General features: G+C 44.9%; 2 protein-coding genes across 2 annotated transcripts in view; both read left to right on the top strand.

Annotated features, from left to right (window-relative positions):
• prkd2 (protein kinase D2) overlaps positions 1 to 10,365 on the top strand; it is a 29,609-nt gene extending 19,244 nt beyond the window's left edge. The window contains exons 5-19 of the mRNA XM_080007046.1: positions 390 to 573; positions 1,471 to 1,542; positions 1,971 to 1,988; positions 2,340 to 2,499; positions 2,711 to 2,822; positions 3,717 to 3,794; positions 4,289 to 4,604; positions 5,229 to 5,281; positions 5,402 to 5,474; positions 5,865 to 5,971; positions 6,305 to 6,466; positions 6,887 to 6,985; positions 7,419 to 7,686; positions 7,991 to 8,076; positions 8,648 to 10,365. Coding sequence (XP_079863172.1) covers positions 390 to 573; positions 1,471 to 1,542; positions 1,971 to 1,988; positions 2,340 to 2,499; positions 2,711 to 2,822; positions 3,717 to 3,794; positions 4,289 to 4,604; positions 5,229 to 5,281; positions 5,402 to 5,474; positions 5,865 to 5,971; positions 6,305 to 6,466; positions 6,887 to 6,985; positions 7,419 to 7,686; positions 7,991 to 8,076; positions 8,648 to 8,887 — 2,028 coding nt within the window. The 3' untranslated portion in view covers positions 8,888 to 10,365. The remainder of the gene's footprint in view (positions 1 to 389; positions 574 to 1,470; positions 1,543 to 1,970; positions 1,989 to 2,339; positions 2,500 to 2,710; positions 2,823 to 3,716; positions 3,795 to 4,288; positions 4,605 to 5,228; positions 5,282 to 5,401; positions 5,475 to 5,864; positions 5,972 to 6,304; positions 6,467 to 6,886; positions 6,986 to 7,418; positions 7,687 to 7,990; positions 8,077 to 8,647) is intronic.
• A 12,491-nt stretch (positions 10,366 to 22,856) lies between these two features.
• Positions 22,857 to 23,903, top strand: gpr184 (G protein-coupled receptor 184; the record flags this gene model as incomplete). Its single annotated transcript, XM_080006641.1, has 1 exon — positions 22,857 to 23,903. The coding sequence occupies one exon, from the start codon at positions 22,857 to 22,859 to the stop codon at positions 23,901 to 23,903; it is 1,047 nt and encodes a 348-aa protein (XP_079862767.1).
• Between the last annotated feature and the right edge of the window lie 2,478 nt (positions 23,904 to 26,381).

Genomic DNA, 26,381 nt, shown 5'->3' with positions numbered 1-26,381 from the left:
TACCATTATGATCGCCACTTTATCAGAATGAGAATCCGATCCGTTAATCAGTCAGTTTCACTTGCGTGGTAAGAATTGCTTTAAAAAAAAGCTTAACAGTCTGAACCCCCCATTTATGGTTAGTAGTTAGGCTGTGGGTATAAAATATAAATATAAATTCATATACTGTACGGGATTACTAAATATGTATACAATAATACGGGCATGGATAACAATGAATGAGTAGGTATGAGTTATTTCTATGTTATGACAAAATGATTATTATTTTATATTTATACATATAAATGCACCTATTATATGTATTATTCATTATTCTGTAAGTGCATTTTATTTAATTTTTTTCACATACATTTCCAATTGAGGCATTTGTATTCCTGTCTCCTGGACAGCCTCGGACCCCGAGCGAGGCCCGGCGGTTCTACACGGGTCGACCTGTTCACCTGGACAAGATCCTGATGAGCAAAGTCAAGGTTCCTCACACGTTCGCCATCCACTCCTACACCCGGCCTACGGTGTGTCAGTACTGCAAGAGGCTGCTCCGAGGGCTCTTCAGGCAGGGGCTGCAGTGCAAGGGTGAGGGGAGGCAGAGGGGGAACGCTGAGGGGATGAGAGTGGGTGTGGAAGGTGGAAAATAACTGCTTTTCCTCAAGTACTGTACTTAAAGTGCAATTTTTGGAGGCGCTGTATTCAATGTTCGAAACTAGCGACAAAGAGATAGGAAACCATTTGGTCGACCATAAACAGATCTTTCACACTTAAATCTTCACCAAAAGATGGGTTGGTGATTTAAGGATAGAATGTGAGGTCATCATGGTGAACTGATACTTTTGATAATTTAATTAATTGAGTATCAGGTTCTTCTTGACTGAAGTGTTAAATGGAGGACTTCTCCATTTAGTGTAGTACTGTTTTGAAAGGGTAAACTTCTACTTAAATATAGGATATCATAGGATTGGGCTATGTTGTCAAAATCAAATATCGCAATACTTTTGGATGAATACCTTAATTCGACGATTTGATTATATTTTGAGGATGGCTGTTGGTGCCTTCATAAGATAGTGACACACAATAAATATTTCAGAAACAACCATGAAACAATGTGGGTATTATGACCAAGCAGGTAGAGGCATTGAAAAGTCTATGAAGTTATTTTACGTTATATTTTACGATATTCATTCTGTCTATGAATTACTTTACGTTACTGCAGCCTTAAAGATACCACTTATCTATACCAAGATTTCCAAACTCCAGACCAGATCTAGTCTCATATCCCAATGTCAACAATGTTTATCCATATATTTATATTGCCCTCGGTATCAGTACTTTCTTCACCACTGTGGAGAGAATAATGTAGAACTAACATCGTTAGAATAACCTGTATTTTTTGTTTAGTTTATGATGTGGTTTTGTCAGATCCAAGTGGCTGAGCCTGCACCCGCTCACAGAGCCATCTGTTTCTAACCTTTGCAGATTGCAAGTTCAACTGCCATAAACGCTGCGCGTACAAGGTTCCCAACGACTGCCTCGGGGAGACGATTGGAGGTGAGAGCGGGACACAGTGCCAGGAGATTATTTAACACGCGGCCGTGTCTAATGTCGGGGACACACCAGAGACCTTTCCGAAAGACAGCATCGCACATTGAACGACTTTTTTCTTCTTTCCCCCCGGCCCAGTTGTGCAGGCGCACGCGCCCTATACGGTTGAGCAGGGCGGGGTTCACGGGGGGGGGGGGCCCACATCTTGGAATTCGAGCTCGCTCTCTACGCCTCTTAACACACAAGATTTTCTTATGTTTCTCGTGCGATCTCAAACATTTGTCTGAGACTGGAAAATCCCAGATGAAGTCCTTTGGTGTGTCCCTGGCATTATAGAATATTCTTTATTAAAATTTCATGATGTGTGCATAAAGTAACCCATTATTTAACAAGAGCGACATGTATTGACACACACCGTTGCTTATCTTTTTCAGACAACAGAAGTAACAGTGGTAAGTGTTTTGGGTCATTACTGCGACGTGGTGTTTGGCTGAATTTTGGAGACTCTTCTTCTGCGGCGGCCGTCTAACAGTACAGAAGATCAAGTGAAGTACCCCGACACACAATGTAATGACAATGCTTCTCTTTGGAATGGTCATTTCTTTGACCTGAAAAATGAAAAACGTTCTGATTTAAGTCGTTTCATTGAAGAGGCGTTATTTAATGCACCGGTCGATCACTTGATCTTCTATACCGAGCGTCTTTGCCCAGCACATATAAAATTGCGAATGTGTGTGTGATCACTTTTCTTCTTTTTTTTTCTGCTCCGCAATTGGTAAAGTGTGCAAAATCTGGTTTCGCAGACACGTTGAGCCCCAGCGTGGATGCCGAGGTGCCCATGGACTACAGCAGCGAGTACGACTCCTCGGACAAGTCTTCCATGGACGACTCGGACGAGGTCTGCAGCATCCCTGGCTCCTTCTCCCCGGACAGCAACCAGGATGGCGCCAGCGGGGACCAGAGGTAAGACGGTCCCCGGCAGAAAGCGTGGATGAGTTGGGTGGGTTACCACACCCTATCGGGGCCTCTTTGGCGGCGAGTCATCTGTGGGCTCCATTGTCCGGGACCAATGCACGTATGAAAGGGGCCCAGGTCGAATTTGGGGTAATCAGGTTCCATGTGATTTTTGCGGTTGATATTACTCTAAAAAAAAAACACAACCGCTCTCTCCCAGTGTTTACATCCCATTGATGCGGGTGGTGCAGTCGGTGAGGCAGACCACCCGGCGGTCCAGCACGGCCATCAAGGAGGGCTGGATGGTTCACTACAGCAACAAGGACACACTGGTAACAATACAAACACATTAAAAATTATAAAAATAATAAATAAATAACTCTCTTCTCTCTCTTCACTAATTCTCTTTGAATGTGCCCAGTCAGTCCTCTGTCGTATAAAACAAAAACCTCTTTAATCCATTCAAAGGGGAATTACTGTATATTTATTTATCAGAAATGGCCGGAAGGCTTAAAATGTGTTGATTTTATATGTTGTTGAGTCCGGTCCCTTCCATCCTTTCTCTGCTGTTCCAGTCTTAGCTCTCTCTCTATATCTGGGCAAATGAGACCTTGATCCGTCCCCTCTCCGCCTCTCCTGATTGTTCTGTCCTTTCATCTCATATATATATATATATATATATATATATATATATATATACACACACACACACACACACACACAGGCAGGTCTGTATATGTATGGTGTCGCGTCGTACCTGGCCCTCGGATCGGAGACGCGTGGTCAATTTAGGCTGAAAGCCTGTTTTCTTTCCACCTCGATCCTTTCCAATCTCAAGTGTTTTGGTTACTTGACCCCCGTCCTTAATAACTTTCCCTCCTCCCTCCTTCCTACCTCCCTCCCCGCGGCGCTCGCCTGAGCTTTTATCTCAGCCGCCCGCTCGTACTAACTCTCCTAATTTTTCTCCCCTTTCTCTCCTTTTAACCCTTTTTTTCTTTTCATTCCGCTCCCACCGTCTGTTGAATCCCGTCTCACAGCCTATTTTCCCCGTCGTCCTCATCTCTTCCCGTCTGACCCTCTCTGTTCTGGGCCTCGGCTCAGCTCGGCTCATCTGAAATCAATCCAATATGCCTCCCTCATGTTTTGAACCCCTGAACCCCCCCCCCAAACTTTCTCTCCACCACCCCCACCCTCACCCACCCACATCCCTCCATCCTCCCAAACAGAGAAAGAGGCACTACTGGCGTCTGGACTGTAAGTGCATCATCCTCTTCCAGAACAACACGTCAAACAAGTTCTACAAGGTAGGAAGCACACAAGCGCTAATGTCGTGATGTGATTTGACGAGTCATGTGACACGTACGGTAGTTTATATTTATTAATAAGATACATGATAAGATACCACTCAGGAGGATAATGTTCTGTCAACATATACATTTTTTGTTTTCAAATAATTAAACAAATAATAAAGGTATGAATGAATAAACAAATTAATTAAAAAAAACATAATTAAAAAAAAATAATAATAAATTATTTATATATATATATATATATATATATATACACACACTCACACTGTGTTAGACATTTGTTACATATAAAATGTATTTTCATTTATTTTTTATGACAAACCACTTAATATTTATATATGAGTAGTACATCCATACATTTTATGAAATTTGTGTTATAATAACGATGTACAAATCAGATACACTTATTTACAATAAGAGAATTAATTCATTATTATAGTGTAATTCAGCATTCATTATAACGTCCCTCTCCCCTTACCCTCCTCCAGGAGATCCCTCTCTCTGAGATCCTGGAGGTGCGTCCCGCCGGGGACTTCTCCTTCGTGCCCCCCGGCACCAGCCCCCACTGCTTCGAGCTGGTCACGGGCACCATGCGCTACTTTGTGGGCGAGGACCCCAACACCCTCCCCCCGGCATCACCGGGCAACAACGCCCAGGGCCCCGCGCCCCCCTCCCCCAGCAACGTGGCACCCAACAGCGGCATTGGGCGGGAGGTGGCGCGGGCGTGGCAGAGTGCCATCCGCCAGGCGCTCATGCCCGTCATCTTCCAGGACGCACCCCCCGCCGAGGGAAACACCCCTCACAGTAAGAGCCATATCACAGTATTTTATTATGAATTGCTCAGTGTGGAGGTTTTATGGATGACTATTTGGTGCTTTCATAAGATATTTTTATTCAAGCAATATTTGAGAAACAATCATTGGTAATCTGGATATTATAACCAATAGGTAGAGGCGTTGATTAAAACAGTCTATGAAGTTCAGAAAGTTACATTACTTCACAAGTACTGTACTGTAATGCAATGCTTATATACTACGTTTAACTTTATCGCAATATCAAGACAACCAAAATCCCAGACAATATCTGGTCTCATATCACAATATTGATATTAAAAAGATGTATCACCCAGCCCTACTGTATAATAGATAGATAGATAGATAGATAGATAGATAGATAGATAGATAGATAGATAGATTTTTCATGTTGCCCGCAAGCCCTCAGACAGGTATGGAAAAACTCACCAACGCTCAGAGAAAAAACATTAAGCCTAACATAAAAAACGTACAAAAATCAGTTGAGAAGATCAAAAGTAAAGTTGTAAATTTTTCTCACTTCAACGAATAATCCAATATAGATGAGTTGGAAGTGGACCCAAAGAGGTTGGAAATGATGATAAACGTACCTATTGTTTATTTTCTTTTCTTCCAGGACAAGCCTCAGTCAGCATTTCCGTCTCCAACAGCCAGATCCAGGAGAATGTGGTGCGTGTTTACTCTCCTCAGCATTTTTTTTTTCCCATGTGAATGGTCCAACAACAACGAGCACGATGGTCAATGTGGATGTTTCTGTCATTGCTCTTTTTTTTTTATTTCCTCCTGAAGGATATCGGTATGGTGTACCAGATCTTTGCTGACGAGGTCCTGGGCTCGGGGCAGTTTGGCGTGGTGTACGGAGGTACGACATATCAAGTTCCGGTCGTTTGTTTGTTGTGTGCATAACAGTACAGCAAGTGTAAGTAGAATAATGAGTAATCGGTAGTAAAATAGTGAGACGTGTATAAAATAGTAAGACATCCAGTATGTAATAAAACATTGTTTTTTACAAAGATTAGAACAGAAAAAATAAGAACAATCGCTAAAAGCACTATACAGTGTACATAATATACATCACAAAATATTAAAATAAGTTTTAAAATTTGAATAAAGCAGGAATGTGCCAATGTGGATTGTAGATATATTTATGGCATATTTATGGCATATTTATGTCATTTTTGAGCAACACGGCGGCCACTGGAGCCGCACGGTATATTATCGGTGTTTTTCTCCCCTCCTTCATCCTCATCAGGTAAACACCGAAAAACTGGACGGGACGTCGCGGTGAAGGTGATCGACAAACTGCGCTTCCCCACCAAGCAGGAGAGCCAGCTGCGGAACGAGGTGGCCATCCTGCAGGTACGCGCGCACGCACCCACGCATACACACGCGCACACACGCGCACACACGCACGCACACAAACACACAAAAAACACAGTATTCCATAGCAGTAAATGAAATGGCCGTTCTCCACCAGGAGATGGAGACACCCCCATCGAGTCGAGTTACGACCGTCGTGTTTACACTTTCTGTACTAAGACGGTTTCTGACACCAACAACAACAGCAACCCTCTGCTTCCTGTTTGCTGCTTTCGGGAGCTGTTCCCCCCGACACTTCGGAATTTCCAATGTTATACGTCTCTCCTGCGTTTTTTCCTTGTGTTTAATTTCCCATTCTTCGTTGTCTCTCAGAGCCTGCGGCACCTTGGCATCGTCAACCTGGAGTGCATGTTCGAGACGCCGGAGAAAGTGTTTGTGGTGATGGAGAAGCTCCACGGCGACATGCTGGAAATGATCCTTTCCAGCGAAAAAGGAAGACTGCCCGAGAGACTCACCAAGTTCCTCATTACACAGGTGCTTGTGCATTTGTACGTGTGTGTACGTGTGTGTACGTGTGTATACGTGTGTGTACGTGTGTGTGTGTGTGTGTGTGTGTGTGTGTTTGTTTTTATGAATGCATCCTTGCATGAGCATTGCCTCATTTTTCACACGCTTTTTATTTCTCTGTTAGTATTCCTCGCTACTCTCGATTTATTAATCCCACCTGTGGTGACCACAGTGATTATCATTTTAACAATCTAATGACGTGTTGAAATGAAAAAAACAATGCCCTTTGAAATACGTCAAGGAAGCCGACGGTTGATGTCACTGTGGCTCTGCATTATTAGTTAAACAAAAGTGGAAGTGGAACTGTATTTTTTAACCGTCTGTTTTTTGTGGTTTTCTAGTCATGTACGTAACCCTGTACGTGTGTGTGTGTGTGTGTGTGTGCAGATTCTAGCCGCTCTGAGACACCTTCATTTCAAGAACATTGTTCACTGTGACCTGAAGCCGGAAAATGTGCTACTCGCATCCGCTGAACCTTTTCCTCAGGTGACGCTTAACACACACCCACACGCGCACACTCGCGAGCACCAGACACACTAAGTTTCCTTGCACAGCCGAGGAGCCACTTAAAGTTTCTTCATACTTGAGCCCTTGGCAGTAGGTGCGTCACTCAGCCAACTATGCTAACTTTTATTTGTTCCCTCTAAAATGCCTCCCTCCTCTGTCTGATCACTCTCTCCCCTCTTTCAGCTCGCTCTCCCTCTCTCATCTTCCCCTCTTCCCTCTTCAATCCCTCCAGTGTCTCGCCACTCACCCGGAGCGGTACACCCCGAGCTCTTTCCATCCCCGCTCACACACATATTTTCCCTCCCTGGCGCGCACACTCCCATATCTAATCATCTCCGCACTCACCATCATTCCGTCGGTTTCACACCCTCCTCATGCTGTATTCCTCCTCCCCTCCCCCCCCGCCCTCCAGGTGAAGCTGTGCGATTTCGGCTTCGCCCGCATCATCGGGGAGAAGTCCTTCCGCCGCTCGGTGGTGGGGACCCCGGCCTACCTGGCCCCCGAGGTCCTCCTGAACCAGGGCTACAACCGCTCGCTGGACATGTGGTCGGTGGGCGTCATCATGTACGTCAGCCTCAGCGGAACCTTCCCCTTCAACGAGGACGAGGACATCAACGACCAGATCCACAACGCCGCCTTTATGTACCCCCCCAACCCCTGGAAGCAGATCTCCAGCGACGGTGAGACGAGCGGTTTCCGTCCCGGTTCACGAGCGCCTCGGATGAATGTGAAGCAGAGGGCGGTGGGTGGATGAGGAAGGCGGGTGTTTAATAAAAAAAACCCACCGCAGGGCATCGCCATTTTATAACAAACCCCAACCAGGTTTGTTGTTTGGAACTCATTTTTTAACTGGAAAAACAAAAACAAAGACGAGCTCGCCTCGGTTAGGATATTTTAATGAACCGTGTGCGGTCTCCGCACGGTGCATTGTGTTGTGTACGGTGCCGCGTGGATAATAACAGCTCTGTGTGTTTGTTTTCCCAGCTATTGATCTGATCAACAACCTGCTGCAGGTGAAGATGAGGAAACGCTTCAGTGTCGACAAAAGTCTTAGCCACACATACTTACAGGTAACGATAAAAGCTCAGACACGCACGCACACATCACACACACACACACACACACACACACACACACACGCACAAATTTATAAACTCTGCAGATGTAAGGACTCACACAAAAACCATCTAGATCAAAACCGGTGGTTCTCAACATGGGGTCCGGGGCCCCCTCAGGGGTCCTTTGAGATGTTCCAGGGGGTCCCCAGCAAAATGATAGTTAATAGTTAAACTTCACCATTGTTTGATTAACACCATTAGCACCATTAGAGAATACGATAATAACTGTTTCGATCATAGTTTCACTCTCATATCCCGAACTATAGTATAGATTGGAAGTCTGGAATAAATCATATCTGACAATAGAAATCGGGGTCCCAGAGACTAAATCTTATGAAATCGGGTCCGTGGCCTAATGTGCATACAATCGAGGGTCATTGATATGAAAAAAAAAATGGAGAATCACTGATCTAAAGTTATTAAAAAAAAAAAAAAAAAAAAAAGCTATGAACTGATCACAAGACGACCGCCTTGGATTCCCGTCTCCTTTGTTGATTCCTCCTTCCTCCGCCCGCTCCTTCAGGACTACCAGACATGGCTGGATCTGCGGGAGCTGGAGACGAAGCTCGCCGAGCGCTACATCACGCACGAGAGCGACGACAGCCGCTGGCAACTGTTCGCCCGCGACCACACCCTGCCGTACCCCGCCCACCTCGTGCCCCCGCCGGCCGCGCCCGCCTCGGACGAAGAGGGCGGCGAGGAGGAGGAGGAGGAGGAGGACGCCGACATGCAGGGGCTCACCGAGAGGGTCAGCATCCTCTGAGAAAAGGAGACGTGGGGACTCTTTGGCGAGCCCGGCAGATAGGAGGCAAGGAGGGAGGAGACATCCGGGCGGCGGTGTCTCTCCGCCTCGATGCAAAAAACAATGTTGTTTCAGACCTTTGGGGTTTCAACGACGGCTACATCTCCCCCGACTGAACCGGTGTATTTTCTAGAGAATGTATAGTGTCTGTATAGTATTTTCTTTACGAGCGATTGATATACTTACTCGTTTATAAACCCAAGCCCCAAAAAAAACCCTTTCACGCCTTCACTGATATTGAATTATCATGATGATCTTAGCAACTGTTTCCCAAAAGAACGTTCTGCGTCCGGCAGGACCCCCCGGGGAGCCTGAGGATCCTGTTGAGCCAATGGCGCCGAAGAGTTTAGCTGCAGCAACTTTAGTCAGACTCAATAAAAACAGTGTCTCATAAATGCTGCAAGTAACTTCCTCATTTTTTTTGCCTTTCAATAGGAATGAGGAGCAATAAGGATAAAATGAATGTGCCATTGGCTTTTGGTGTGAGAGTGTGTGTGTGTGTGTGTGTGTGTGTGTGTGTGTGTGTGTGTGTGTGTGTGTGTGTGTGTGTGTGTGTGTGTGTGTGTGTGTGTGTGTGTGTGTTGTTGTTTCAAAGAGCATATTAGGGTTGTGTGTTCATGTTGCCTTTAGTGTAATAGTGTTGGTGTGGGTGGAATTGCTGTGGCCTTCTCCCTCCTCTCTGCACTCAACAGCCGCTACTCTGTCCTCAATGATAAAGACATTTTTTTTTACAATGATGAAACACTTCCTCAACGCTGGTGATTACTAAGGTCTGGGGCCTCAACTCTTTATTTATAGTTGCACCCTGGTAAAATGCCTGTCTCGATTATTATTATTATTTTTTTAATTAACTGGAAGGGCTGTTTTCGTGACGCCAAAGCTGCCCAATATGGGGGCTTCTCTCACGAAAGTGTGAAATCGTTCTCGTTGCATTACTTTCGACACTTGGGATCAAACCGTTCCACGATGGGTCCCAGCGTCGGGATTTTGTTTTTCCAGTGGGCGGATGACTGGCCTGTCAGTTTTTAAGCGACGGTTTACAATGAATACGTTGCAATGGCTGTCGGCACGATGGAAGGAAAAAATGCTTCTACTCCCCTCCCCCTGAGTTAAGAGCTGTCCGTCTGTGCTGCTATTTCCTGCCAGGGTTTTAGCCTTTTGATGTGATATGAGACAAGCACAAGCACCCGGTGAAGCACAACGTATTTGAATGCATGGTCTAGGAGTGGTAATGGATCGCTCATTGTGACTTCATAGACTCAACTCCATTCAACAGTATGATGGTGCATGTTTCTGTAAAGTAGATTTATCTAGACAACCCATGTCGACCGATTAGTAGTACGTTATACCCTTAGTTTAGTGTCAAATATTTGTGGAGAAATGTACACGATGCGGTCGGATGATCATAGAATTTGTAACAAACAATAATACAAACCTTTGACAATATTATCTTGGTGTCCCTGGCTGCTTCATTCATTCAAACGTTACCGTAAGTCGTTCACATTCTGTTTTCTTTGCCGACGTCTCCTGCAGACTAATGGACTGACTGTAAAAGATTTAACGGCCGTCGAGTCTAAAGATTTTTTTTTTTAATGGTCAAAAGACAAACACCGAATAACGCAGAGTAATGAAACGAGGATCACTGCTCTGTGGTAATTGATCCATTTTCCATTGGCAGCTCGGCAGGACGTTGCTTTTCTCCCACGAAATCATTAGCGGTTCAGTTCAGTTCAGTTTGGTTCGGTTCAGTTCAGTTCAGGCGCCAGCATTTGGCAATTTCCCTGATGCCAGACAGAGAAAGGCTGGGCCGCTGCTTGCCAATAATCTTTTGACGTGAACAACTTTAATTGGTTTCTGTTCTTAACATTGCAGTGATTCTCAAAGTGGAGTCCGGGGACCACCCAGGGGTCCTACAAGACGTCCCAGGGGGTCCCCAGTAAAATGACAACTTGTTCAACGACTCAGTTTGTTTTTTTTGTTTTTTTACAAGACATTCGCACCATTATAGACTGTGCAATAATGACTGTTTTGATCCGAGCACAAACGTTATCTCCATAACTTGACAGGTATGGACGTTGGGACTAAATCATATCTAACGATACAAATCTTCTCAGACTGGAGTCCCGGAGAGAGAAAAATAGTCTCAAAGAGTCTGTTGCCTAGTGTGTTTCAAATGAAGGGTCCTTGATCTGGGAAAGGTTGAAAATGACTGGTGTAAATGTCCACACAGCTTTAATAAATGACATTCAAAACATTTCCATCTCCCTTAAGAGGCGGTGGCGGCCTCTGCAATGCCTCTGTGTTAACATCCAGGCATCCAAGTCCTTAATAATATCGTTGCCAAGATAGTCCCCACAATTTCCACCCTGTCCTCCCAAGACAGTCTGAGTGGGTCGGACACACTCTTAAAATCAATAAACATTTACTTTGCCCATCCATAGCAAAGGTCTAGAAAAATGATTTTGCCGTGTAGTATTGCACTGATGGAAGTTACTCTCAAATCTCAAGCTGCAGAGATTAAAATCATCCAATACACGACTGGACATATTTGGTGCCAGTGACTGCAGGTTTTGAATAGTAGCATGGACAATCACATCAGCTTGCTGCTGGCTTAGGAGTCGATCTATCCAACGAATGGTGTGCCTTTTTCTTTTTCATCCCCTTTTCCAACAAGCTCTCTCTATTATCATGCGTGCATGCATGCGACGTCTACCGTAGAAACGAGGCTTTATTCATCCTCACAGCCAATTTTTCGTGGTAGACTGAGCACCAACACGGCATTTACATATACGATGCCTCGCGCGCTGGATGGCACATGAGTGGACCTCGTACCTCGGGGCTGGAGGGGGTGGGGGGGGGTCGTTTTCACTGGGCCTCGAGGGCACTTCAACCAGATGCTCCGGCTGAAAGAGGGGCTCTCTGCCCTCCCTCTACTTACTCCCACTCTTTCCAGTCCTCTGCACCAAACAACACGGTCCCCGCCTGTCTCTTACTTTCCCGCTCTCGGACAAAAATGGAGGGCCATCGCTGCCGCGGTTACTTCCCTCTGCTATTATTACGACTAATGGGGCGAATTCACGAAAAGATGGCGCGGCTTTTTGCGGCCGCTAAAGCCGCGCAAATAACACTAAAAGCAACCGTCCAATTTGGCGCAAAAATTGGCCCCTTTCTGTGCAAACGAGCCTGATGCAAAAAAACATCACACAAGCACCAGCTGTAATAGCTACACACTGTGGGAGTGAAATTATTACTGTCTGCAGAGAGCTGCTGGTAATTGCGCCAAGCAAAAAAAAAAAAAAAAAAAGCAACTTCAATGCCTTCGCCCCACGTACGATCAGACCCCGTGGAGAATGGAATAGAATGGAGACTCTCCATTACCCATATGCACTCCGCTGCGCGTGCCCGTGTCCCGTTTCCACAAATAAAAGCAGTGCATCTCAATTATTTTAGATTAATTTATTCTACTCCTTTCCCTAATTTAACAAAACAGAAAAGGCGTGTGTCCCGTGTCAGGCTCCACACAGCCATCGATGCCGCGAGATTATTTGCCTTGCCACGTTGGATAATTGCGATCGGACACGAAACAAGGTCAATTTGCACACAGCAGCAAACCTTTGTGAGCGTGTTTGCGGCGTCACATTAGCACTATATCTTTTCTCTGAATCACGCTTTGATCTAACTTTATCCACGGCGTCCGGTGAAGAGGACTTGAGAGCGCACACCCCGGTGAGGGCACGGGGGCCTACCAAATGGGACTGAGCGAAGTCATTTAGACGTGAGGACGGTGCCTCTTAAATGCAAATGGCTGGTTGACATTTAAACATGACGCTCTCGGTCATCAATTACCAGCCAGTATGCGACACAACTTGCGAAGCCATGCATCAGCCCCTGTCATGCGGTCCCGCCCTAACCCCTCTTAACCCATCTGGGACATCCGAGGCCACCGTCAGTGGAGACACGCCCACACGCACGCACACACACACGCAAATAGACACATACACATAAGTTGTATGACATATACTGGCTACTCAGACAGGTATATAGTAACTGATGTTTTTGTATTTTGACCAAGTTTTTCCTCACGTCATTATCGTGTGACAAATCATGTATTCTATGAAAAATGATTGGTGTGATGTATCATACCATAGAGAGAAAACCTGTGTTCTGCCCTGTATGGATGTCAGTCAGATCCCGTGGGCTAATTGATTTGTTTTTGCATATTTTTCTTTTGTCGTACAAGCCTCTGACACCCCCCCGCCCCCGCCCCCGCGCCCCACCCCCCTCATTTATTTTCTGCTCCACCTCTTGCAGGGAGGGAGTCTAGTGTCACCTCATGCAACTTGTTTTTTTTGTTTTTTTGCTCTAGAGGTAAACAAATGACAGATCTAATTGTATAGCTCAGCCGTACACCATGTGAGCTTTAGGGTAATAATAATAATGATCTACTTCTCATTTCGTATTCCCATATGTACTGCACCATAACTTGGATCGTCCATTGTTTACCATTCTGTGATTAGTCTGGGACTGGAGTGATGAGCCACTTGCCAGGACAGCGATCCTCCTTATGTCACTTATATTGTGGTAAGCTCCTCTGTGACATATGGACAAAAGGTTTCCGATCTAAAAGAAAAGTCTTTGTTTTATTGGTGTTTGATGTTAATATGCTGTATGCTATGGTGAAAAGAATCAGATTCAGAATCAGAAGTCTTTATTGCCAAGTAAGTTTACACGAAGAAGGAATTTGTCTTGGTGTTCGGTGCATACATGAAACATAAATGTAAAACAATAAGTAAAATACTGATGAAATATATAAGCATATGAAAACTAAGGCAGTGTTTTTTTGTTTTTTTTGTTTTATTTTTATTTATTTTTAATAAAGCTTGAGTTTGTGCAGGAATGTATAAATGCTCAGTATAAAGTGTAACAGAAGGTGCAATGTTCACGGACAAAGTCCAGAGAATGAGGAATGTGCGTTAACGTAACACATTGACATACTCATTTCGTTTAAGGCGTAGCAGGGTGGGGGCCTTGTTGATGAGGCCAGCTGCAGACGGGAAGAAACTGTTCTTGTGACGAGGAGGTTTTGGCCTTGTTGGAGCGCAGCCTCCTGCCAGAGGGAAGAGTTTCACAGTTTGGGTCCGGGGTGGGAGGGGTCAGCCACAATCTTACCTGCACGCCTCAGGGTCCTGGAGGCGTGCAGGTCCTGGAGAGATGGCAGAGATTGCAGCCAATCACCTTCTCAGCAGAGCGAATGACACGCTGCAGTCTGCCCTTGTCCTTGGCGGTGGCAGCAGCGTACCAGATGGTGATGGAGGAGGTGAGAGCGGACTCAGTGATGGAGGTGTAGAAGTGCACCATCATCGTCTCTGGCAGGTTGAATTTCCACAGCTGCCGCAGGAAGCACGTCCTCGGCTGGGCTTTCTTGACGATGGAGCTGATGTTCAGCTCCCACTTGAGGTCCGGCAGGCGGCAAGCGGCAGGACTCCAAAGAGTCGACTAGGGAGTCACACAGGGTGATGGGGGTGAGTGGGGCAGCATTCTTTCTGAAGTCTACAACCATCTCCACTGTCTTTACAGTGTTGAGCTCCAGGTTGTTGTGGCTGCATCAAGTCACCAGATGGTCAATCTCCCACCTGTAGGCGGACTCATCCCCACCAGAGATGAGCCCAATGAGGGTGGTGTCGTCCGCAAATTTCAGGAGCTTGACAGACTGGTGGCTGGAGGTGCAGCTGTTGGTTGACAGGGAGAAGAGCAGAGGAGAAAAAAACGCAGACTTGAGAGGAACCGGTGCTGATGGTCCGGGAGTCAGAGACGTGTTTTCCCAGCTTCACATGTTGCTTCTTGTCAGACAGGAAGTCCGTGATCCACCTGCAGGTGGAGTCAGGCACGCTCAGCTGGGAGAGCTTGTCCTACAGAAGTGCTTGGACGATTGTGTTAAAGGCGGAGCTGAAATCAACAAACAGGATCCTGGCGTAGGTTCCTGAAGAGTCCAGCTGCTGGAGGATGAAGTGTAGGGCCAAGTTTACTGCATCGCCTACGGACCTGTTGGCTTTGTAGGTGAACTGCAGGGGGTCCAGGAGAGGGTCTGTGATGGATTTGAGGTGGGAAAGCACAAGGCGTTCAAATGACTAAATCACCACAGAGGTCAGGGCGACGGGTCTGTAATCATTAAGCCCTGTGGTCCCTGGCTTCTTTGGGACTGGGATGATGGTGGAGGATTTAAAGCAGGCTGGTACATGGTATGCCTCCAGTGAGGTGTTGAAAATGTCTGTGAACATCGGAGACAGCTGATCATCACAGTGCTTCAGGGTGGATGGAGAGACACAGTCTGGTCCGGCTGCTATGCGGGGGTTCTGCCTCTTGAAGAGCCTGTTGACATCCCTCTCCAGGATTGAAAGAGTCGTCACTTTGGTGGGGGAGGAGGAGGTGGGGGGGCTCTGAGTTGAGTAGGTGGGAAGAGGTCCAGTCTCCTGCTGTGGTGGGGGAGGTGGAGCTGGAAGGCTTTGGCTGGTGGAAGGTGAAACGGGGGATGGTGTCAGGACTGTCCCATGGCCTTTCAAAGCGACAGTAGAAGTTGTTCAGGTCATTGGCCAGGCGTGAGTTATTCATGGAGTGAGGTGTTTTTGGTTTGAGGTTCGTGATTTGTGTGAACCCTTTCCAGACAGAGGCAGAGTCATTGGCGGAAAAACTGGTGTTGGAGCTCTGTGGTGTGGGGATGGTGGGGTTTGAGCAGCCACACCTGACCTGGATCTACTGTAGGTAATTGGGGACCCAGGATCAGAGTGGCAGCACACAAGCTCCACAAGCTCATTAGATGGAAATGTTTTTATTTGTATGTTTTTGTATATTATGGTGTAAAGGTATAGAAAAAAACAAAACGGTTTAATGATTTAATTTTGGGTTGGATAATGATTCAATGACTTTGAGAATCACTTACACATCCAAAGATTCTAATAAAAAAAATAGGGGCTTATTACAAGTTTGGTGATTCATGATCCATTTGTGATCCTTTCAACACTTACGGAAAAATATATTTCAAATAGCATTCTTTGGGGCGAATTCACCAAGAATGGATTGCAGCTGCTGATAGCACCATGAATTGCAATCACTTGCAACCGCTATCTGTCTCATCTCAAGGTCTGATTCACAAAATATATTGCGCTTATGATATCACAGCGCAAACACGGCCATAAATTTTTGCGGCTGCGTGCAATTTGCCCCTGTTTTACGTCTAATTGCAATTACCCCTGTGGTAAAGTATAATTGGTGGCTTTGCGCGAAGAACACGGTAGGCAGGACAATGGCAGAGAGAAGGAGAAAAAGGAAATATTCAGAATGCGTCGCGACCGGCGAGGTGCAGAGGCATTCCTCAAAACTTCAGGCGAGGAATTTAAGTGAAAAGAAGATGGCATGATTTGAAGTGGAGGACAAAAGAAAAAATATTGCACGTTGCCTCACAAGCTTTTCCAACGGGACACCCCTTATAAATGCACTTCAGTTACCACCAATTCTCTGAACTCTGACTGCGTGTGGCTATCAGCGCTGGTGTTTGTGAATTAGACTTTTTTTGCGGTGAGGCTCATTTGCATAGATACGGGCTAATTTTTCGCCAAATCTATGCATAATACCTCATTTAAATACGTGCAAATAGCACCGGAGCACCGAGATGCTATTTGCTTAGCAGCGCAGTTCGGGGTGCATTTCACCCTCTGAGAATAACACGGTTTCTTCTTGTTTTATTTGTGCAGGTTTAGCAGCCGCAAAAGCCACGCAATCCTTTTTGTGAATTCGCCCCCCCAGGTATAAATCAACCCTTTGGCGGTCCTGTGCTGTTTTAACACGTGGACATTTTAAACAGCACAGGTGTGCAGTTCAATTCACATGACATTTGCATCTGCTGTAAAGAAATGAACAGATGACGCATGGCTATTTCATATTCTTTGAACGTCCTCTTGACAATGGCTGGTATAGAGCAGCAGAGTGTGTGTAAACCAAGATCACATAAATATTTAGCCAGGATTCTCTGTGCGTTCGTCGCTGAAGGGAGAGGGATTTTCTCAAATTCTTTCCGTTCTCTCATCTGGACATTTCAGCCATTATGTTACACAAAAACTGTAGGATAATCTGGTGGAAGAGGGGGATGGTCTTGGTCATTGACATAATATCGCTTAGTATGATTAGTGAATTATGAATGAATAATACACAGTGTAACATAACTGGAGGCTCGCAGGCCTAATGTGGTGCGCGTCTTAAAGCAGACTGGTCCTTTTAATAAATGTGAGTCATCAATGAACTGTATGAAATATGACATATAAATTATGCGGATGCAAGGTACATTTAATAATATAAAACCTGAAAGAATATTATCTAGAAATGTATTGTTGGTTCATTTTTAAAGGACAGTAATTTTTTTTGGAAATTGGTTTTGTGTCTCCTTCCCGAATTCAGAGGAGGAGATCGAGAAGGTTTAAATGAAAATGTTCTATTTTAATTTCAATAATAATTTCATCCCTGTGTGTCCAGTACAGTCCAGAGACAGCCACAGGCTCCATGCTACATGTGTTAGCTCAATGCATGGCTGCAGATGGGATCAACTAGCCTATAGCTCCTGTGCATTGCTTTAGGCTTTTTTTGGAAATCGATAAATACAATTTGAGGAGTATGAAGGTGGGTTTGCATGTTATTATTTTTTCTTTGTTTGAAAAATCACTTAATTTGTCAGGCCACTAAGCGTAATCCTAAATCCCAAATCCAAACCGAATCTGAACAGGCCTGAGAAAAGACTAAATACAATTTTTACTTTTCTCTGTTCTTCTTTTTTTATTTTTATTATTATTATTTTTTTTTAAACCTGTGCTGTCAGCATGCTAGGAATACAACCCAGAGTATTTGTATGCTATTGCATCTAGCATCTAGGAGTTATTCTGCAAGTGGAGTTCAACTTCTCAACCTGCAATGCAACTCTTTATTATTTCTTTAATCGTCAAGAACTGCAGCAATAACTCTGTCCTGTGGACGACCTGTGGGATGAGAGCACAGCTTTTTGTTACACAGAACCACCACCAATCCCCCTCTTTGGAGAACTATTTACTATGTTTGGGTCTATAAACAACTTATCACGACTCCAAGATGGGGAGCTTCACCACGGGTGAGACGAATAAACATAGAACCAAACAACATTTACACGGAAACATAAACATTGGATGACAACATATTTTGAAAAACGGAGTTAATCAGGTCCAGGAAAAGAAATTCAGCACGTGGCCTCTTCCTGTCATAGTTATGGCAGTAAATGAGGGAGGAAAGGAGAGGAATGTAACCAGGAGGGTGCTGGGGTGCGTTCAAAGACGGCGTTTGTGGTGTGTGCGTGTGTGTGTGTGTGTGTGTGTGTGTGTGTGTGTGTGTGTGTGTGTGTGTGTGTGATGGGACCGTATTACGTCGAGGCGCCTCCAGGTGCCCCGAAGCCAGCCCCCCTGAGCTCAACAGCTGCATAGACAGGGAAGGGTCTTGGGCGAGACCCTGTATGTGTTCGAGGCTAATATGAGTGGGATTAAGATTTCGGTAAGGACGAGAAGCCTATTGTTAGAAATAATATGGCGCTTGTTAAAATAATATGGCGCCTCTGGTTGGAAACAGTTATTTGTGACCAGTCGCGCACACATGTTGCTCCTGTACTTTTCCGTTTGCATTCATGTTGTTGTTCGTGTGCCTCTGGTTGTTCTTTGTGTTCATTCTGACAGTTCTTTGTGATCCATGTGTCCTTTTGTGACCACTTGCTTAGATAAGATTATATAAGGATCCAGGGAAGAAGGACCGGGGCTTCCAGGGGCTCTCGGACTTGGTCTTGGACTTAGTTATTGATTGAAACAGGTTAGAAAGGTTTTCTCTAACGACTGAAAGACTTGGTGATCCTTCGAAGAGGGAATATATTTTCTCCAACACTATCGGGGCAGGAGCGTGACGGGCAAGATTCCAGTCTCTCCTCACACACACACACACACACACACACACACACACACACACACACACACACACACACACACACACACACACACACACACACACACACACACACACACTTTTCTCTGTTCTAATTTACAATACTTGCTCTTGCCAATGAAGAAAGAATGTGATAGTTATCTTTAAGGTTAGGAAGTGACTAATGTCCGAATATTCTTTGCCCAAATGCTTTCAGCTTTCTTATTCAGTTAGTTATATAGTTATATACGGGTGTGTTACGACACTGAGAATTGATGGGAGGTTCTAATTAATTTTCCTTCCTTTTTTTTTCTGCTCTCTGGTATTTTACGCAGATGTGCGTCTGGATCTTTCAGCCGCAGTTTATCTTATCCTCCACCCCTTATATCTGCTTCCTCCCTGTCGATGTGCAGAACCTCCCTCCTCTGGGAGCCCTCCTCTGTGGTCATATATCTTCCTTTTTGCTTCTCTCTCGCTCTAACGGTGAAATCGGGTGTTCACTTGAGAGAGAACGAGGTCTTAACCGAAGCAGAAGTGGAGGACCAACAAAACAACCTACACACCGTTTTTATTTTTTTAACACCCCTTTTTTTTTTTTTTAACCGTAGTCAATCAAGCTGGGGACATCGTGCGAGACCGGACTGGCTCGGGCGGAGATCAGAAGTTCTTAAGGATCAGCCTTTGGAAGAACCTGTTCCCTGACTTCCAGGATGGAGCTCTTATCGGCTTGAGACAGTCGGTCCTGGAATGTGTCGGAAGGTATTAAACCATTTTGGACTATTTTGAGTAGCAGAGACATCCCATCCCATCCCACAAACAACAGGTAAGAACTCCAATACTCCTTTGGTATAATTAGAATTAATTACATCACGGTCTCGAATGGTTTGTTTTAAAAAAACAAAACAAAACAAGCCAACAAAAATCAACCCTTTTGCAATATTAGACTCGATGAAAAAAAAATCTCCCAAAATGTTTAAACATTCCGATTTAAAAGCACGGATTCTATACAACAAATGCTTGAAAAAAGCTTAGTCCGTAGATGGCCACTTTTAAAAGACCAAACCCCGAGCAAACTCTCTCCCCCGCAGTCTTCATCTCGTACCCAGTGGGTTGCTGCAGAGAGCACATGCATTTCCTGCAGAGACATGAATCGTTCTTGTAATACATCTAGGAATCAGTCATGGAAAATCTTCTTCCTTTATGGTGTTGGTGGTAGGGGTCCCCCCCCCCCCATCTGTGGCCCGGCCGATTCGTGCTTGAGATATGCCAAGGGGGTGGAAATTCTACTGGAACAAGGCAGCAAGGCCGAAGCTCAAATAGGGGGGCGATCGGGAGTGAACCTGCGGCGGCGTAAAGCTTTCGCTTTTGGGAGATTTGGCCGGCGTAGCACACAAACTGCACTCTGGAGCTTCACTGCAGGCTCGCGGGAGCAGTGGCGGTGACGCGGCAAGATTAATGTGCACCGGGGCCGGCCCCTCGCCTGCTAACAGTAACAAACACATACCTCGAAAACCCGGACCTGGGTGCACGGGGATTATTATGGTTTATGGAAGCATCAACATGATTTGATTCATGAATAAACAGATAAAAAAGTAGGAAACTTCTGAGGGAAAGGCCGGGGGGGAACAAAATATCATGAAAAGGAGAAGCAGTAGAACGGTTTCTATCACAGACGGAAAGACCGAGTTGAACTTAGTCATAATATGCAGACTGATGACGAACAGTGGGTCTAGAGTTCCCCCCCAAAACCCACCCAGCCACAACAGATGATACTTACAGTCAGGTCTGAATGGCTGTTATACAGTAGTTTCCCAACTTCAAGTCCATTAAATTACATTCCAAATCACCAGTGGCCACAAAAGCACACACACACACACACACACACACACACACACACACACACACACACACACACACACACACACACACACACACACACACACACACACACACACACACACATTATCGGCCGCTGTAGACTGTGGCTTCTTCATTATTGAGTTTGGATGGTGAAATCCTATCTCTGCCCAGACATTAATGGCATAATGGCATTAGATGGAGGCATTAGGCGACCAGGCCCTAAGAGCAGACCACAACCACGTCTGAGTGTTGGAAAACAACACTGCAGGGGGGAGAAGCACAAATATCTTATCAGAGACACAGATACACACGAAGGCAGAAGGCATTATCAAAATTACAATAAACCAAAGGGCCAAGTTTGCAGGGCACTTTTCACTTTGCATTTAAGGATGTAATCACACTCAGTGGTGGGAAGAGTAAGCCACACTTGAGTAAAAGTAGAGATATCGTCTTAAAAACCAACTCTGGTAAAAGTGAAAGTCACTCATTAGAATTCTAGTTGAGTAAAAGTCTTAAAGTAGCTGCTATTAAATTAAAAGTAAAAATGATTTAGTGTAAATGCTGTGGAGAAAATAAAAATCCTGACTTTTTTTTTTTGCTCTGATTTTATTCTGGTTATTTGATTAATTCTTAGCTTACTGGCTGATCTGACCCTTTATTTGAACACGAACCTCATTATAACTGGCTTTCACTAACATCATTGGCTCCAAGTTACCTCCGATTTTATTTTGTAGCTAAATACCTACGTACAGTAAGAAAGTATTTTGACTTCTTTACTTTACACTTCAATTTGAAACTGCACACTCCTGATAAAACAGCAGACGGATGGCTTTGTGGCCAGCCATGCTCATTTTTAGCTGATTTGTATTTCTATGTCAGCACAAGATAGGACCGCTTCTTCAAAAAGCACCTTTTAAAAGAGCACTTCTTCATACTTTGAACTTCCCCTGTGGAATAGAATATATAGAGTATCTCTTTATTGTCATTGTACAAGTAGGTTACAACAAAAGTTGTCCCTCTGCATTTGACCCATCCTGGGGACCAACTCCATCTCTTTTGCCAGTGCCTTGGTCAGTGACACCGAAAGGAGGAATTAACCCCTAACATACATGTCTTTTGATTAGTAGTGTTATCTTGTATTATCTTATCTCAAACCACTGTGAAATTCACATTCATCCCTTACCAGGCTACACATCTGACAATATTTGGCACTTGGGGGGGGTGTTCCAAATGTATTCTGCTTTACGAGTAGCGCTTAGGGTTATTATTAAACCAAGCCCGCTATGCCTTTCAGCAAAACTACATGTAAAACAGTGAAAACTGATGCGGTGCTCTACCTTTTGATCAATTTGTCCATGCACAAAAGACGTCTGACTGCGCTTTGAGTTGTACAATGAATTATCGGAAAATGCTAATTTTCCACTTAGTGCCTGATAGTCTGTCCTGCCCTGACCAGGCACTCATCCCAAAACCATGCAGTGCAATAGCCATGTGCAATTTTGGAAACAATTATATAAAAGCAGCATTTACATGAAATAATCACTCGGGCGGAGGAAGCGCGTGTTTGCACATCTTATTTTTTGAAACGGGGTGTTAGTTCTGATTTGTTGTCACAGCTTTGATAAAACCGCGACCGTTTACCAGAGCGGCTTTCGTTGTATGCACAGCATTTGAGTCAGGCGACAGAAGGACTAACGTTCCTTGGCAAAAACAATTATTCCAAAAAGCAGTTCCAATTGAAAGTGAGACAAGATAGTGATATGACTCCATCTCTGTCTCTGTAGGCCATGACCTGTGAAATTGAATAACGGTATCAGTAATGTTTTACAGGGGGAAATCACCTTTGCACAACGCTAAATTAATTTAATAGATGGCGGCATCATTTATCACTATAAACCTCCCATCAGAGCTCTGGGTGGAAAGTCATTTTTATTTAACTACATTTGTGATTATAGGAGGAGCTAGGATGTCATTTTTTGCTGTCGTATTTTGTGTAGTATGTTCCTCTTAAACTACTTTCTGTCTCACATTTTCAGATAGACACTTGACTGTGAAGAGAACATCGAAAAGGAAATCTTGAAAAACTGAGACAATGAGCCCGTCCACAACTACACCACAGATCACAACAAACTCGTCAGTGGGAACATGTGTGAACATTCAAGAGAGCTACATCAGCGACTTCCTGATGGCTGTCTACATCGTGGCGTTCATCATGGGTTTGCTCTTCAACTTTCTCACCCTGGGCCCCATCTTCCAGCAAGTGAGGAGCCAAAACATTCTGGGCATCTTCCTCCTGAACCTGTCCCTGTCTGACCTGCTCTTCATCCTCACCATGCCGCTGTGGATCAACTACTACCATCAGCACCACCACTGGAGGCTGGGCCCGATCTCCTGCAGCATCGCAGGCTTTTTCTACTACACCAACATGTACATCAGCATCTTCCTGCTCTGCTGCATCTCGGTGGACCGCTGCCTGGTCGTCACCTTCCCGCTGCGCTTCAAGACCCAGCGCACCTCGTGCTACGCCTGGGGACAGTGCGTGTCCGTCTCCGCCGTGGTGGTGATGCTGCACAGCCTGGTGCTGGTCTTCGACAACCTGAAAGATGCCCACGACGAGATTAACAACAATGACCGGTGCTATGAGACATACCCCATGAAGGGCCCCGTGGTGCTGTTCAACCTGCTGAGGGTGTGCCTGGGCTTCCTGCTGCCCCTGGTTGTGCTGGCGGTGAGCTACTGGAAGGTCCTGGCCACCGTGGGCCAGAGCCCAGGCCTGAGCGCCCAGGCCAAGGAGAAGGTCCGCCTGCTCTCCTTCGGCGTCATCGGCATCTTCTCCATCTGCTTCGCGCCGTACCACATCCTGCTGCTGGCGCGCTCGCTGGCCTTCTACCTCAGCGAGAACATCGATGCCGATAGCAGCTACTGCCGCTTTGAGCAGAACATGCACTTCTACTTCTCGTGCACGCTTGCCCTGTCCAGCCTCAACTGCGTGGTGGACCCCGTGCTGTACATGCTGGTTAGCAATGGATTCCGAGAGGAAGTGAGGCTCTTCTGGAGGAGGCACAGAAGGACATGGAGAGACCACGGCTGCCCTCCGACGAAAAACACCAGAAGAGCCCCCAACACAAACTTAATTTAGAAAGGATGTGTAACAACACATTACATAATAAATAATAAATAAAATAAGTTTTTTGTAATAACTTGCCAACATGTCATTAATTTGAAATGTATTAATTTATAACACCCACATTTTGTAATAACTTGTAAAATGCGGGTGCAACATCTTGAATTCGATAGGAAAAAGGTATTGCCGCATTTTGTAATAAAATGTTACATAATGAAAAGGGTACTACTTTTCCGCGGCTTACAACTTTTGTATGATGAATAATAATTCAATGCATTATGTAATAATGCACAAAAATTTCTGTCTTCATCTAGATCAAGTGTCACTTTACTACTTGATCAAATGTTATTTTGTCATAACCCCTGCAGTTTACCACTGCATTATTACAAGATGTAATAACCTATAGCATATATTACAAAATGTATTACCTATTGCATTCAAGATGTTTACAATATTTCAAAATGCATGCATACATAATTACAACATGTGACATTATGACGTAATTAATAGCGTGAATATTGTTATTACATTGTTAGAGGATTAATTATGTATGTATGTATGCTAGATACCCATGAGTGTGCATGTTGATGGATTGCTGTTTGCACCGAGCTGTTTATCCCCTGACACAGTGAGCAAGGGCCATGTTGATCTCTCCTGCACTTATCATCCCTCGTCGCTCGCAGACAATCACACCAAACCCCTGCTCTCTCAAGAGAGACGGTCTGTTTTCCCCTCATATCCTGTGTGATGAAAAGGAACGGGGGTTTGACCGCATTCATCTTATTGCTCTTTAATTGGACTATTGTGCCGTCTCTTTTGCCACTTCAGCGGTGATGGGTTCTTCAAGAGCTGCCCCTTGTAGTCGTCCGGGACAACGCTGCGGCTGGAGAGCTCTTGCGTTTTCCCTGAAAGATATACATTTCGAAAAATTGTGCCGACGTGAAAGACTGACGGAACCATGACAAAGAGCATCCATTTTTTGGGGGGCGGGGGGGGGCATCTTTAGTGTATCTTTACGGTATCTTTAGTGTCAGACAAAGTCAGTGCAGCTTGCTGAATATAAATTCAAATAAAGTTGTGGATTGCTGTTCTCAAGTGGGTATCATTATCAGGGGAAAAAGGTAAAAGAGATAAAATCGCTATCATGAGGGGTCATATTTAAGCAGTGTGTGTGTGTTTGTGAGGAACTTTTTCCTCAGTAAAACTTGGAAAAACAACTATGAAAAAAACCCCATTCATGTCTATATGGTGACTACTAATACTAACACGAACGCTCCCAGGTATGGGTGCTATTGCTAAACTGAAAAGTATGAAACACTACGTCTCATCGGGGGGGTTTCCAGAGGAGGCTACAGTCGCTCTCATTTTGATTCAGAGTGTTTGGGTTTTCCAGAAAAATAGAACTCAATGAAACACAGATACAAACATTCGTTTTTAACCATTTTCACACCTCCGTTCGAAAGGCCAAGGTTGTTATATCTGAGCAAAGTGTATCAGAAAAAGAAACCACTGCAAATGTTTGTGATAGTGGGACTGGCAGTGAACCAACCCAAGACCCTGACAAAGGCTGTACTCCCAAAGACACCAATAGGTCTGTTAGAATGTGTGAATATCTTTTTCATGTGTGTATTTTTGGCAAGGCCAGCTATTTCCTTTAATGTGTAATCCTCCTTTCTTTCCTACTCAGAGGCACGCGCGCGCGCAAACACACACACACACATACACACACACACACACCCCGCATTTTTGAAGGTTTCTAACCCTGAGAGAAAAGGATAATAGACGTATGGAAAAACTAACAGGAAGAGTGTGAGGAAAAAAAAAATGACAATCATCACACACGTGTGCACAAACACAGACAAAAGACACTGAATTGATCGGACGAGTGCAATGGCTCGTCCATCACCAGCGATCTGGAGAAAAGGCATTTGCTACCAGACAATGCAGCATGGTTCTATTTTCTGTTCGGATAAGAAACGATTGGGGTACTTCCGGAACAAGGGTTGGTTGGATTGGGGCAGAACAGAAATTCAATGGAAATCAAAATACGTTTCTCAACTTGTAACACTGTGCACCGTCTTTGGTAGTTCCACATTTTGTTATGAGAAAGATGTGGCAGCAGTCACACTCGGCTACGTGGGTTGCCGCTCGGGCATCTAGCCGGTTGCAGTCCTCGCCTTTGCGTGGGGCATTGGTGGGCATGCGGGTGCGTCTCATGCCTGCAAGTGGGGGTGGGTTGTATGTGTGGGAGCACAGCTTTTTTGTCACACAGAACCGCCCTTTACCCCTCTTTGGAAAACACTGTGTCATTTTGTTCTTCTCTTGCTCTGAACATGTATTTTTGGTCAAAAGGTTCTACTGCTTTTTGAGTACGCCTCCGCCTTAATGGAGTGAGCACGACATCTTGTTGAAATTATCAGGAATTCACATGCCCATGTAACTCTTCCCTTCGCTGTGAGATGTACAGTATATGCTGGTATTTGTGATGCCCTG

This window comes from Zeus faber (genome assembly GCF_960531495.2).
Source record: "Zeus faber genome assembly, chromosome: 9".
Taxonomy (NCBI): Eukaryota; Metazoa; Chordata; class Actinopteri; order Zeiformes; family Zeidae; genus Zeus; species Zeus faber.
This window is presented reverse-complemented; position numbering and strand designations above follow the sequence as displayed.